Consider the following 15,214-nt stretch of genomic DNA (forward strand, 5'->3'; position numbering starts at 1 on the left):
GAGTTTCAGGCCAATGAGACATAAAAGTCAACATACCAATAAAGTGTCACCCAAGTTTACAATGAAGGTACAGCAGAAGTTTATCACTTCCCCTCCACCCCAAAGATCAAGAATTTCAGTTCCTTGGAGAGTAAAGCCACGTTTGTCCATATAGACAGTGATCTTATAAATCCATGAGACTGGAGTTAATTCCTGACAGTCTTGACACTGACATGGAGAACAGAACTACAATCAATCCCTTTCACACACACACACACGCAGGAACTAAATCAACAAGGATTGGGAGAATGAGAATAACGCCTGTACAATGCAGCTGTCCAATGTCAAAGAGAAGCTCAAAAAATAGTGCTTCCCCCCCTCCCCCCCCACACAGTTCCCTCAGTGCAGCTGGAAGGTTATTTGATTGGGGGAGGGGGGGGGGGGGGGGGGGCAGGGTGTTTGAGAGGTCGCTGTGTATGCCAGAGAGGTTGCTGGGTTGAGTTCTTAGAATAGAAGTTCACTTGCGAGTCTCCAGCACAATCACAGGAGCCAACCTCTCTCAAAATATAACACATTTATCATCAAACCCATACGCAGGTCCCAAGACACAAAGGCAAGTTTCTATCAATAGCTAAGGACAACACAACCTGGCAAGTTTAGCCTCACATCTGCAACTACTTTCATTTTAAACTCCAGAGGTTAAGCAGTGTGCTATCATCATCAGCAGGCTGCATGCCAGAAGAGCTACACGGGGGGCGGGGTCACCTGCCAGAACGTACAGCGCGGTAACAAAAATCAGGATCTTTCCAGAAGCCTCCCATGAATTTCTGATCTCTGCTTGCATCCTTGTGCAATAGGCGATGGGTCTTTGTGTGTGATGAGAGGTGGCTACAGGCTCTCTCCTAATCCATTTCCCTCTTATTTTAAGATGATGTGGTAGCTATCGTTGGTTTCAGCTGCAAAGAAAGCAGAGCAGCGTCAGACATCTCCAACCACAAGGAAAGCAGCTTTCAATTTCAATTCAACATGCCTCTTTCTACAGAAGAGTTCTCAAGATTGCCAAACAAGTGGTTGGGGGGAAGGAAAACTAAGAGGAGGGGGAGCACCCACTGTTTTATAAAAGCATATTGAATGAATTCAGTTACCTTTCATTGTGTCCAGAACAAAACACGATTCATCTTGGAAATTCTGTATCATCTGAAAGAAGGCATGAGATCAGTTGAATCCATTATGGAGTGTTTAAGTTTAGGACTGAGGCTCAATTTCATATGTATAAGTCATTCAATGGTGGGGTTTGGCACGGCCCCTTGAAAGGGCTGGAAGCTATTCAGCCACTACAGTGCTTTGGGATGTATAGAATGCATCACCTGGAATAATTATCCCTCACATCGAGAGAGAGAAAAATACAGCAGAACAAACCAGCCAATTAAACAAATGAACAGATTTTAGAACTCCTGCCTCAGATATTGAAGTCCCTTCCCAAATTCTCAGAGAGAGAATATACATGCATTCTTAAGGGTGGCTGGTCCCTTAAGAAAAAAGATAGGCCCCCCATCTTAACTTGCCTCCCCAGCTGTGGAAAAAGCCTAAGCAGAAGCCTAAGGAACTGCAGCCAGCACTCTCACTAGAGCTCCCTTCCCTCCCCAGGGACCAGCAGTGCCTCACCGAGTCCCATGTCCCACTGTCCACACCTGAGGAGGTGAGACAAGCTGGTCGCAGATGGACTGAGGCTCATCTCCCCTTAAGGGGCTGGCCACCCTGTGACAGTCTGGTTATAACTGCTAGTGGCAATTTTGTTACCTGCTGGACAGGCAGCGGTTGCTCAGGACATTTGCATTTATTTTTAGAGTCAAGGCAGCAGCTCTGTTTCGCGATGCACAGTCCTGAAGTCAAGTCCCACTAGCCAGCATAGAGGCTATCAGTAAAAGCTTTGTTTGCCTTTCTGGAGACCTCTCTGCAACCTTTATGGCAGGAGTCGCAGCACCTACCCCACCAGTTTGTGCCAGTAGTAGCTGAGTGGGCTGAGCAGGCGGCAAGCCCAGCTGGGAGGCTGGACTTCTCACTTCCCTTCTTCTAAAGCGGACTTGCCGTTGGCCACGCACATGCTGCAGCTAACTGCCCCTCCTAGCAGTTCAGTTGCAGTGGACAGTGAAGGTTATATGGATCCCACAGGAGTTAGAGAGACCTGGGAGATCATCCAGGTCTTGGCCCATAGACAGGACAGGACAGGTATTAGGTGGATATTTCACTGTGGGCCTGGTTTTCGTTTACACCAAGGCTCCTTCCCAGCTCTCTAGCAATGTAAAGGTGCCCAACTTTAAGGCTCTTTTACACTGCAAGAGTGGTATATAAGGAGTTTTATTTACACTAAGACTCAGGCCCCCTGCACACAAAGCAATCTGGGAAACTCACTCTAAATGAGTAATTCCAACTTTCCCTTTAAAACAGGCAACATTGGGTGGATCAGATCTTAAGTGCCATGGCCTAAGCACAGAACTGGGAGCCTGGATTCCCTCCAGGGCCTTATTTGGGCCCTGACACCAATTCTGTGGCCTTGGGCACAGTTTTGGCATCTGTAAAATGGGGATAAGTGGGGTGGTGGTTCAGGATTAATGCTCTGAAACAGAGGAACACAAATAGCATGACAGGTGAAAGCATAAATGCAATTGTAAAATCTAGACCACTGGGCTCTGCAGACAGGTACGCAGAGCCGCTGTTTACCTGGAAAGGGCCAATATTCAAACCACTCCTGTCTATTTGGAATCCTTAGCACGTTTCCCCATGTCACAGATCATAGAACCAGACCAGGTTGGCAACAGACTGAAAGTAGCTGAGCCACCATGACTTGAAGATCCCTCCAGGCTAAGTGCCAAGAGGTACTTACCTCATCGCTGATCAGTACATGTATTCCTGTAGGGCCTTGTTTGTAGATATGGCTGATCTGTCGAGAGGAGATACTGAAGAGCTGGGCTATTTTTTCTGTCAGTTCCACTGCTGTCAGCTCTTCCAAATAGATAGCGTGATATACTGCAACAGAGACAAGGGCAGCTACAATTAGTTTCCAAAGCATCTATTGTGACTTTGTCCGAGCTGCCTGAATACTGTAAATATTATGGCAGTGCTTAGGCACCCCAGTCGAGGATCAGGGCCCCACTGCTATACGAACCGAATGGAATGACCCTGCCTACCGCAAAGAGTTCCCATCTCAGTAATGGTGGCCAAACGTGATTCTGCACCATTCCCGGCTATTTCCAATCAGACAAAAGAAAGCAAAGTGCGACTGACGAGCCCCCTTGGAATACCAACGCCATCGCCTTGGAGGGGACATGGGGAAGCATGCGGGTTATGGAGTCGTAACAAGACAGAAGGACAGAGCCCACAGGCTTTGCAGTTTCCTCCCAGAATACAGAAAGTGGATGTGCTGGCATCAAGCCGCTCCAGAAAAGTAGGTAAACTATAATTTATCAGCCCAGTGCAGGCACCATGCTAACCATGAGATGCCACAGCCACAGTTTCGACTGGGGAGGAGAAAGCCAGCAGGCTAGAATGATGGCAGGTCAATACAGAGCCCTCCTTCCAACCCCACTCAACCTTCCCCCCAAATGCTGGCTGTGTGGGGGAACCAACAGCCCTACTGCCTTCATGCTGGTGCTGGGTTATCCTCAGGGAAGACTTCTACTTTCTGGCAGCACAAAAGCAAGAACAATAGGGGCTAGGATAAGAAAGGGCAGCCGAAAATGGAGGCAAGGTTGCATAAAATTCCTCTATGGTAATGACTAGAGGCACTAGTTGAGACTGAAGTGCCGTTTTACTGGGCACTGTACACATATTGAGAGAATATCAAGCCCTAAAGAGCTTAAAATAGACAGAAATAGTGTCAGCAGGGAAGTGACTTGCCCAAAGTGGAAGAGCCAGGATTAGAACTCAGATCATCGGAGTCCCCGTCCAGCTCTCTATCCACTGGACCATGCTGCTTCTCCTCTGAGATGACTGGTATCCTACATGCTGCTTCTGTAGAGATCCCATAGCACTAAGCTGTAACTGCAGCCCGTGAGGGAAGAAAGCACATCACCCCTTCTGGAAACTCTTACCAAAGAAAGTACTGTTTGCCGACTCCCCATCCTCATGCTTCTGCTGGTCCCTCAGCTGCTGAGGCTCCTGGCACACGTAGATGGTCAGCCTTGGCCGTACCATCCTGCGGGAGGGAGGGCGGGACAGGTGAATACCACTGAGTTTACCCATGAGTATGTTTCCAGTTTCCCTGATGCTCAGGTCCCACGCGCCACTTTTCAGGCTCCTTGATGCAGAAGACCAGCCACACAGGCCTGTCTTCAGGCAGAAATAAGAAGGAGATCACAGCAAGTTTTGTTTCATGGAGACAACACAAAAAAAAGGAGGGGGTGAGGGGGGAGGAATCAAGCAGCATTCAGACTCCTGGCCAATTGAGGGCCATGAGGACTAGCTGCCAAGTGTCCCATTCAACCCTCTTAAGTGGAATTAATAGCAGCTGGGAGTGGATGGGTTGGGGTTTAAAGCATGGAGACTCTAGGCTGCGGCAAGAGCAGTGGATAACACTGGAATAGGAAACAGATGAAGCTTGTCACTGCAAAGTCTGAATTGAGTCAGCTAGGAGGTGACGAATGTCTGCTTCCCCACCCCCATGCAAAGCTGCGACAACATTTCAGTGCTATCTCACCAGTCATCCGACTTGGTACATTAACTCCCTGAAATGCTCACACTAGCACTGACTCTTGCCGTTCCTTATCAGAAATCCATGCTCTCCCAAAACACACCCCGACATTAGTACACCACCCGTGGCTCTATGCTTCTCTGACTGGTTGCAATTGCTGCAACAGTTTCTCCACTAGCTGATCCTCCATCTCCAACACAGGGTGATTGGAACTGCAAGCTAGTCCCAGAGGCTTCACAGGGAGATGCAAGGAAAGCTCCCTAATGGAGGAACTTGCCCACAAGAGACATTTCTTTCTACCCCCGTCACCTGAGGCCAGATTTAGTGACTGTCCAGCACTAATGATCCGGTCCAGATTTTCAAAAGAGCTCAGCTTTTATTCACGCACCTCAACAAAGATCTGGATTCTCAGAATTGCTCAGCATCCAACATGTAGAGCTCCTGAAAATCTAGACCCTTATTGGTTGGAATTATGCCCTAAAAATATGACAAAAGTGTTTCAAGTTGATGTAACTTACATCGCTCAGGACTGTGAAAGACACCCCCCCGAGCCACACGTTACATCAATCTAAGTGCTGTCCACGCCAGCACTATGTCGGCGGGAGATGCTGTCCTGCTGATATAACTTCTGCCTTTCATCGAGGTGGAGTAATTATGCCAACAGAAGTGCGGTCTCCTGTCAGCCTAGTGTCTCCACCAGACATGCTACAATGGCACAGCTGCGCTGATGTAGCGCAGCAGGGCCGCTCGGGGGGGGGGGGGGGGGGGGGGGACAAGAGGGGCCCCATGCCCCGGGCCTCACAGGGGCCCCCACAAGAATATAGTATTGCAACTTTTTTTTATGGAAGGGGCCCCTGAAATTGCTTTGCCCCAGGCCCCCTCAATCCTCTGGGCAGACCCATAGCGCAGTAGTATAGATGTGCCCTTAGAAGCATCTAATCCTCTTCTGAACCCTGCTACACTCTTGCCCTTGATGGTGTTTTGTGGCAGAGTCTTCCATGAGTTAATTTTCCAAAATCTATAACTATTTTCATTTAGCGATTATGCATTTGTTGCTTTGCAATGTCACTCAATGCCCTCAAGTTTTTGTGTTACAAAGTGGGATAAACAGAAGCATCCAGTTTAGCTTCTCTACCCCGTATGTTTTACCCACCTTGCGTCCCCTTGTCGTCCTCTCTTCACAAAACCCAACCTTTCCTCACCTGGAAGTGACCCTTCTAATCATTTTCATTGTGTCTCTAGACCCCTTCTTTTGTTCCATCCATGGCAGACAGCTTAATGATACCCCCTCTTGTTTTTTCCTTGTTTTTCCAGTGGTTTTCATGCAGAGGGTGTGGGACTCAGTTTCCCTGGATGTTATTGGTTTAACAAGGTGAGGGGAGAGAGAGTTTGTTGTTACAGAGGACCGGAGAGGGAACCTGGGACCCCAGCCAGTGGCCTGGAGGACAGATACCTCAGCGACTGGTGACCTGCTGACCCAGAGGCCCAGCTCAGGAGTCACAGACGGTTCTGGCCAGTGGGAGGACAATGGGCTGTAAAGAGAGGACCCCGATGAGAGGACTCTGGTGATCTAACCAGAGAGGCCAGAGGATAGAAGAGGGGAGACGAGGCCCAGGCGACCCTGTTTACCTGGAGAGAAGACAATGGACAGAGGCGGGGCTTGGGGCCGGTGATATTAGATGCTCAGCTGGGAAGCAGGGGCTCTGGGCTGGGATAGAGGGCAGGCAGAGCCCACTTGGAGGCAGGGGAGACTTGGAGGTGCTGTGCCGAGGGAGGCCAGGCCTGAGGCCCTGAGAATTTTCTGTGCTGTGTTCAATGGTCAATAACCCCTCCTGTTTTACACTGGCTGAGAGTCGTGCTGGTCTAGAGAACAGGGTTGCATCAATCCCTTTAGGGGGTGGAGGCCCCGGGGGTCCAAAGTGAGTGCACTCCCTGAGGGGGCCCACGGCGAGGAACAGGTGTGCTAAGGCTCAGAAAAGTACAGCTTCAGGAGGTGGAGGGGCCTTACCCCGCAAGAGAGTAGACCTCTGAGAAGGGCTGTCTCACTGAAAGGGGCACCCCCCCATGGACCGCACAGGGCCAAGAGTGGGCATGATCTGTGAGTCTGTGATATAAGGTCAGATCCTGAAGAACGATTTTGCTTTTAACTGTGCTAGGCTTTTCAACAAATCCACGGAAGCCCTGGCTTTTTTCCTGCAGTTTTTGGAATAAGGTTAGCCTTGACATTTCTAACCTGTCACAACATTTTTCTGTCATGCCACAGAAGTCCTCCTTTGTCTTGGGTTTACGGAGGCACTAGGCATCACGGCAGCAATGCACTGATGAGCCAGAGGCCCAGTCTATACTGAAGCTTTGTTGGATTAGTACATCAGTCAGGGATGCGACGAGGTAGGATTTGTGACCAACATAGCTACGCTGGCAAGAGCCCTAATGCAGATGCAATTATATTGGTAAAAGAGTCCGTTTGCTGGGAGAAACTGCGTCTCCACTATCACTGGCTTCCATTAAAACTATAATTATACCGGCAACCTTTTCCAGGGTAGATAAGGCCCAGAACTACAACAGTGATAGAGCGGCAGAGATCCCATGGACATTGTTCTGTGGGGCATAAAAATCAACACTCATTCTCAGCTTTTACAAGTGTACACACCGTCCCTTTAACGCATTAAAGAGCCTGATGCCATCTGCAGGACCGCAGATCTGGATAACGTCTTCCCTGGTTAGCTTCAGTAAGTCTGCACCTGGAATTTAAAACAACAAGGAGCCAACAGATCATCAATGGGGAAAAGAGTAGGAATGGTTCATGTAAAGAAGATGGAGGTAAGTTTCAGACAGCGCATCACAGCAGAGTTTGCACAGACTACAATACTGCTAGCGATCGATACTTCCTCAGGCGAGGAGCGAGCAGAGATGGGCTTTCATCACCAACCTGAGAAGTTTGTGAAGAGCCGGGAGAACGTGGAGAAGCGGTTTCGATGCAGCCATTGCTGGGCTTCCTGAGGCGTCGTCGTTGGCAGGAGGTTCTGCGGCACGGGAACAAAATGGTTACTGTCCCTTAGACTAGGTAACACATAAGCCACTTGCATTAAAACATTAGCACAGGTCAGCTAGATTACTACTGTAATATGGTAACGCCTAGGACCCCAAAGGCATGGATCTGGGCCCTGTACAAACATAGAATGAAGATGGTCCTTATCCCAGAGAGCTTACAATTTCAGTATAACACTAGAGACAGCAGGTGAAATACAGACAGACGAAGTGGGGGGCGGGGCGGGAAGGGCGGAAGAAAGCAGAAGCGCAACAATGAGATAATGCTGGTCAGCACAGTAGAGCACAGGTCACAGAATGCCGGCTGCTCAACCTCTGTCAAAGTTTTTGTATGGCTTCACTGAGAGGGTTTTCATTCTAGAACCTCTCTCATCAAGTAGGAGCCATTGAGGCAGAAGTTATGGGCTTAACTTAGAAGTTCCTTAGGGTACATCTTCACTATCCGCCGGATTGGCAGGCAGCGATCGATCCAGCGGGGGTCGATTTATCGCATCTAGTCTAGATGCGGTAAATGAACCCTCGAGCACTCTCCCATCGATTCCTGTACTCCAGCACCGCAAGAGGCGCAGGCAGAGTCAACAAGGGAGCGGCAGCATCGACTCACTGCGGTGAAGACACCACAGTAAACCAATCTAAGTATGTCAACTTCAGCTACCGTTATTCATGTAGCTGAAGCTGCGTAATTTAGATAGCTATCTCCTCCCCTCTCAGTGTAGACCAGGGGTTAGTGAACTTCTTTGGCCTGTGTAATAGAGGTGGTCAGACTGGATGATAATAGCCCCTTCTGGCATTAAAATGGTCTATGAAATTTATTCTCAAAGGAAGCCTGTCAAGCCCAGAGACAGAGGACTTGTCTACATGGGGAATTATTCTGGAATAGCTATTCCTGATTAACATCATATGTGGATGCTCTTATTCTGGAATCAGAGTGTTTTATTCTAAATTATCTGAAAGTGGATTAAATCCATTTGGAATAAGGGTGTTCACAGATGGAGTTAACCAGGAATAGTTAAACCACTTTAAAGTCATACCCTACCTTATTCCGGATTAACTTTCATGTGTAGACAAGCCCAGAGACCCCATACTGCAGCATACCAGCAAGCTCCTGAACATAGACACCTAGAAACCCACAAACTTCCAACAGTAAATTTAGAAAATAGGATTAACACCATCCTTACCACAAGCATAAGATTTGAGGAGGGACTTACATCTGTGATCGGAGGAGGTGGCTCGGGTTGGTGGTTTGGAGAGCCATTTCTAGATTTTGAGAAAGAAAAAAAAAAAAAACCACACCATGGTTGGAATCTGCTCTTCCCCACCTCCCAGTCTGATGCCTCTAAAATACACTTACAAAAAGGTGTCACATATGCTATTGTGAATCATGATACGCAATGACCAGCACACAGTGTTTCTAGGAAGTGGGCTCAGAAACCTGTAGGCATGGCTGGTTGCAAGTAGCAACGTGACCATGTCAATATAATTGCCAGAGAAATGAAATACCTCGCAGAACAAACAGCACTATGTGAGTGGATTGATATGCCAGGGAAAGGCTGGTGGCTGAACACAGACACAACAGCTACACAAATGCACATTCAGTTCTCATTTCTGGGGCAAAGTTTGCTGTACATGTTGGTGATCAAAATAAGCAACCGTCTAGATCTCCAGAAGCTGCCATTTTTGCTGCCATTAGCGCTTTTTAAATAGGATGCTCTAGCTGCTGATTCTAAAATGTTAGGAAATCATTTAGGGTAAGGTCACCAGACAATTCAAAGGTTTCCAATCCCTCAGGGAAGTCGGAAGAGGATGACAAACAGCCAAGGGATAGCTCAGTGGTTTGAGCATTGGCCTGCAAAAACCAAGGTTGTGAGTTCAGTCCTTGAGGGGGCCATTTGGGGCAAAAATCTGTCTGGGGATTGGTCCTACTTTGTGCAGGGGGTTGGACTAGATACCTCCTGAGGTCCCTTCCAACCCTAATATTCTATTCTATGATTCAAGGAGTTCTCACTGCCCACACTTACCCCTCACCAATGGAAAAGCTGCTGTGGGAGCTGTTAAAGCCAGGAGAAGGTGCATTGTTGACATAAGTGATCTCTGGCCACGGAGAACACTAGAAATGAAAACCCCATTGTGAGATACCCAGGAAAGTCACAGTATTGTTTTCAACTTTTACAAACTGGTTTCTCTAGGTTTAGCTTTAAGCTGGCTTCTGTGAACTAGGGCAAAATTGTTACCTGCTGCATTTAATGTAGACTAGAGTAAACCTGCTTTTGCAGAAAACCACTAAAGCGCTAGTTTACTGCTGCATTACGATTTACAGAGGTAGCACAGACCCTGTGAAACACTGGACTGTCTTCAAATGATAATATTCAAAACAGTGAGCTCTTGGATTGGAGTCACATCTCCTGGGCATTTTGTGTGTTTGCTTTATATCCTCCCACTGTGACAGCTGCAGAGCGTGCACACACATCAAGCAGCCCGTTATTGAATTTAGAAATGGAGTACCACCCCAGAATTTACTCTAACCAGATCACATATTCAACAAACTGTTCTACTGAAGCACTTCCTAAGAGTCACTTTAGCACGGCGGTCCAAAGAATAGTATCAGAGGGGTAGTCGTGTTAGACTGGATCTGTAAAAAGCAACAATGAGTCCTGTGGCACCTTGAAGACTAACAGGTGTACTGGAGCATAAGCTTTCGTGATACGCACTTCATCAGGCACATGACCAAAGAATGAGACAGCTGCCTCTCACTGATAGGCTAACAAGTCTCACCCTATCTAGCTATTTATCACACCCACCACTGAGCTTAACAGTTTAATGACCTTTCAATTAGGCCTGGAGGTGGAGGAGGTGGAATGACATTGTCACCCCCAACCAAGCTGATCTGCGAAGACACAGATTCCAGTAGCCAAATGCACATCCAAGATGTCTTACCTCTGTGAGTATTGTGGTCTCATAGGAAGGCTGGTATTTCTCCTTCTCATGAGGAGTTCTCTTCTCCATTTTCTCTCTGTCCGTCTTCTGTTTTCGATCTGCTCCTTTGGGCTGGAAGTCCAACATTTTTGTTAGATCACAAATGCCTGGCATCTTGGAAGGCAGTTAGCCAAATGCAGGAAGAGAGCTAGATTCACACTGGCTGCACAAAGAGACAGAAGGAGACTGGAACAGAATAGAAAAGCTGACAGAGAGCTGGGGAATCTTTCGAGTTACTGAGCTGGAGGATAGATTCCAAACTGCTGCCTTAGGGGAAGGTAGCCCGGCTGGTATGGGCAGAGAATAATGCTCTCCCTGCGACAGATCTTCATATTACGAGATGTTCTCCCAACTAACCCAATCTGCCCTCCCCCAGGAAAAGATTTCAAAATATCTGAACTAGAAAGTGAAAAATCTTTCAGAAAGGAATCAGGAACAGATCAGGATGCTATGCCAAGCCAGTGAGCTCTAACAGGACAAAGACATGGGTGGGTGTGGCTGCAGATCTGTTCTGGTTTAACTCTGTTGGCAGCATAAGGGAAAGAGCCCTGGATGGTGAATCAGACCGAGATTTTATTCCAAGCTCTGCCACTGGCCTGCTGGGTGACATTGGGCAAGTCACTTCACCGCCCTATATCTCAGTTTCCCCAGCTGTAAAATGGGATGATGGAACTGACCTCCTTTGTAAAGTGCTCTAAAAGACTTGATGAAAAGCACTAAAGAGCTAGGGATTATGATTTAGGCCTTCACCTATTGCTTTAGGAGACTAGCAATTCCCCTTCTATCTCACTTCTGGAGAGATTTAAAGCTAGACTTGCAATTATTATAGGGAATAATTCTGTGCTGGCTCCCTAGCCTAGACTGGCTGACAATGATCAGGGAAGGGAGATGGAGAATTGTGTTCTTCATGCTAACAGAATACGTTTTCCAACACTTTGGTATTTCATAGGGGTGCTGGTATAAGAACAGAATCAGCAGTGAACTGAAAGGGTCACCAAGTTCTTTTGGCTACAAAGCTCTTCCCTGCACTATTTCACAGAGTCTTTCAGTTCATCTCTTTTTCCACGTTTGCTTTAATCCTTCAACTAACTCGTTTTATTGCACCTCCTGCACTTTGTGAAATTCCTTGCTAGATTTTCATCTGTGTAATCAGGTTAGCAGTAAGCATGCAAAACCACCACACCCTTTCACAGCTCAGTGTAAGTTGTTAGACAACATAGCTCAAGCTGTGTGTAAATGAAGGCTGGAATTCCTGTTCAGGATTCTGAAAACACCGTCTTTGCATTTAGAGGTTCCTTAACGTGCTTCTCAGGACTATGGCCACCAGGCCCTTTCTGCATTAAAGACATTTGTTCTGGCCCAATGACACCAATATAGTTGCATTGATGCAACCCCCTAATGTAGACACGCTGCAAGAGTAAGCTGCACAGGTGTAAAACCTGCAGCAGGTCTACATAAAGGGCAGGTCTACACTTAAAAGCACTTAAGATGCTCCTACGCCAGTGGGAGAGCGTTTCCCGTTGGCAGAGTTAATCCACCTCCACGAGAGGCAGTAGCTATGTCCCGTCAACATAATGCTCTCTAGACCGGGGGTTATGTTGCTATAAGTATGTTGCTACCCCTGAGCGACACAGTTATACTGATGTAAGTCTGTAGTGTAGACCTGGCCAGATGGTTTGCAATGATGTAATTACAATGGTACCACATTCCTTAATGCAGACATAGCATCAATGGAGTGCCATGCTTTCCCCCAGACTCCTCAAAACTGAGGATCTGAAATGCAAAGCTGGAGTTTCTTTCTTGCCCAAGTGTTAAGCCTGCACAGCAGCTTCCCCTCCCTGGCTTAGAAACAGCGATGAGAGCAATGAGGCCCTTTAAAGAGGATATCAGCTGCTTTGAAACAGAACTTGCATCCCTGCTCTGCCCCATATTTCAATTTGGGTCTGCGTCAGGTGTCTCTGCAAAGGTTTGGGAAGACGACCCAAACTCCACACGGGGAAAGACCTGATAAAAGCCCTCACAAGCCACTTTCAAAACACAGCTGCTCTGGACTTCTACTCCCACTGTCCTACAATCGATATTACTCATGCGGGTAAGAATGTCCTGAGAATCTCCTGCAGTGAAAGGATTGCACACCAGTTTACCCCAGGCACCGATGTTATCTTCAGCCCCCATAGTGCTTGTGCTACAGGTGCAGTGGCTGTATCTAGTGAGCAGATCAACTTGACTCCATGTAGTCAGGAATCCCTGCAAAGCTCTCAACCACTGGTGGAGTTCAAAAGAGTTTTCTGTGATCTCAGTCATCCATCAGCTCTTGAGGGAAGGGTTATTTACACTTCAAAATGGGAACAGCTACTTCCACCAGGAATCCAAACAGAGCATATAAAGATTGCTTGTAGGATAAACAGCAAGAAGCCCTGCTGCACAGCAGCAGCTTTTCACACAGGCAGTAAGAGTGGGTGCATCAAGTGCACGAAGATCATGAATTATTCTGACACCAGATGGAGATGCCCCCAGACCTACCTACCAGCCAACCCTTCTGCAAAGGGTTTATGCCTCTGTTCTAACATGTGCTGGGTTGAAGCCTGGTAAGCAGGACTTTATTTCTGAATAGCTGAGTGGTTCTTCCTCTGGTTTCAAAGGGAATTTGGTATTTTTTGCATCTGTTACCATGTTTCCTGGTGCTAAAAACAGAAGCTGTGTAGAAGTTCAGAGTCAATGGCTTTGCAATCCTGCTCTTGAGAGCGAGCTGGCCTATAGGCTGTCATATCACAGCTCAGGATGCTAGAGGTTACGTTTACTTTATTTATTTGTACTAAAGTAGCACCCAGAAGACCCAACAGAGATCAGGGTCCCATGGTGCTGGGCATTGTACCAAATCATAGGCCATGTCTATATGTATAGTGCATGCCTGTGGTGAAGACGTACTAAGCCGCTGCGAGAGGCCTGTCCTGTCGGCATTAAAAAAACCCACCCCCGTGAGTGGCATAAGTTATATGCTTATGAGCGTCTCCCACTGACATAGCGCTGTGCACACAAAAGCTTATGCTGGCGTAATTTATGTTGCTCAGGAGGTTGCAATATTCACATCGCTGAGAGACATACGTTTTGTCGACACAGGCTGTAGTGTAAACGTAGCCTAAAACACAGTCCCTGCCCTGAAGAGCTTGCAATCTAAAGAGACAAGACATAGGAGGAGAAACAAGGACAGAGAGAAGTGACTAACTTAAAGGCACACAACAAGTTAGTGGCAGGGTTGGGCCCAGAACCTCTGTTCTCCTGTCTTGGTGCAGCACCCTAGCCACTAGACCAAGCTATTCGGACAGTTCTCTGTGCAGGGCTCCCCTCTGGAGCTGGAGAGAAGCCAAGGAAGTTGTCCGGGGTTCTGCATTATTATGGGGGAGTGAAGATTCTCTAAGATGGTGTCACTTGTCCCAAACATCCTGGGGGTCCATAGGTCATCTATTCCAGACCCAAGCAGTTCTGCTGGCAAGCAGCCTTTCCTCTAGGACCTTTGATGTTTTACCTACTCCTCTTACCACTACCCACAAAAGCTAAGGACAGATCAGATCGTCACACCCAGGGTTTATGTTGATATTAAACCTCTGATCCAATCCTTAACTCGTATTACATGTACACATTTCCACTCATGCCTGTGCTAACCCAGGGGTTAGAGGGGGACTAGATTTATGACTTAAAAAAAAAAAAAAAAAAAAGCACCTATCCCACAATAACTAGATGTTAAACAGAGAAAACTGCCCAAGGCCAAGATATGGAGCCCTAGGAGAGCACAGGCAAAGTCCACTTGGATGACATTATGTTACTCCCTGCCTATGAGTTTTGCTGCCTATATAAAAGGTATTTATAGGGTGCCAGTCATGACAGGCAAGGAGCTCCTTCTGTGGCGTACAAATGCACAGCCCTGTCCCTGAAGTTGATTGAGGCAGCAGAGTTAGTTGTGGTCTGCTCCCCGACTGTGTCACATGGGGGATGTTTGTGTCTGGTTCGAGTTCTTTAGCAGGATGTGCCCACAGCGCACATGGTACCTTGAAGACTTTAATCTGGCAGCTGGCAGAATGCAAGTGCTCAGTGTACTCCCCATTCTCATTGTCTTTGAAGGTGTCGATCTGGACTCGGAAGGGCACTCCCTTTTCGCCACCATGTTTCCTCATGGTGAACTCCGTGCTGATACAGTGCACCTGAGAAGAGTCACGCAAGGAGGGGCATCATTAGCAGAGCTCTAATTTTACTGAACAAGAACATGCCCCTCCCCCCCCCCCGCTTTTTCCAGTTTATTCCTTCTAGGCCCAAAGGACCAGATTTTCAAAGATATTTAGGCACCCAGGGGGATTTTCAAAGTGACTAAGCAGGTTAGGCACTTGAGTCCTATCAATTTCAACAGGAAATAGGCAACGAGCTAGCTTATGTGCTTTCAAAAATCCTATTAGGTGCCTAAATACCCTTGACAAGTTGGCCCAAACGCACAGATAATTTCACTGTTTTACAGCTAGTCAGAGGCACTTC

At 47.5% G+C, this 15,214-nt stretch overlaps 1 protein-coding gene across 4 annotated transcripts in view; it reads right to left on the reverse strand.

The window, feature by feature from the left end:
- Positions 1 to 420: 420 nt before the first annotated feature.
- Positions 421 to 15,214, reverse strand: part of TFCP2 (transcription factor CP2) — a 39,036-nt gene continuing 24,242 nt past the window's right edge. Inside the window, exons 6-15 of one of the 4 annotated variants that reach the window (XM_032786847.2) lie at positions 14,737 to 14,889; positions 10,652 to 10,762; positions 9,736 to 9,824; positions 8,896 to 8,974; positions 7,599 to 7,692; positions 7,320 to 7,410; positions 4,071 to 4,174; positions 2,864 to 3,006; positions 1,125 to 1,176; positions 421 to 935 (exon numbers count right to left, since the gene is read on the reverse strand). In XM_032786847.2, the coding sequence (XP_032642738.1) occupies positions 898 to 935; positions 1,125 to 1,176; positions 2,864 to 3,006; positions 4,071 to 4,174; positions 7,320 to 7,410; positions 7,599 to 7,692; positions 8,896 to 8,974; positions 9,736 to 9,824; positions 10,652 to 10,762; positions 14,737 to 14,889 (954 nt within the window). In that variant the 3' untranslated portion in view covers positions 421 to 897. The other 3 variants (XM_032786848.2, XM_032786849.2, XM_075061147.1) reach the window with 3 other exon arrangements.

This window comes from Chelonoidis abingdonii, chromosome 26, assembly GCF_003597395.2.
Source record: "Chelonoidis abingdonii isolate Lonesome George chromosome 26, CheloAbing_2.0, whole genome shotgun sequence".
Taxonomy (NCBI): Eukaryota; Metazoa; Chordata; order Testudines; family Testudinidae; genus Chelonoidis; species Chelonoidis abingdonii.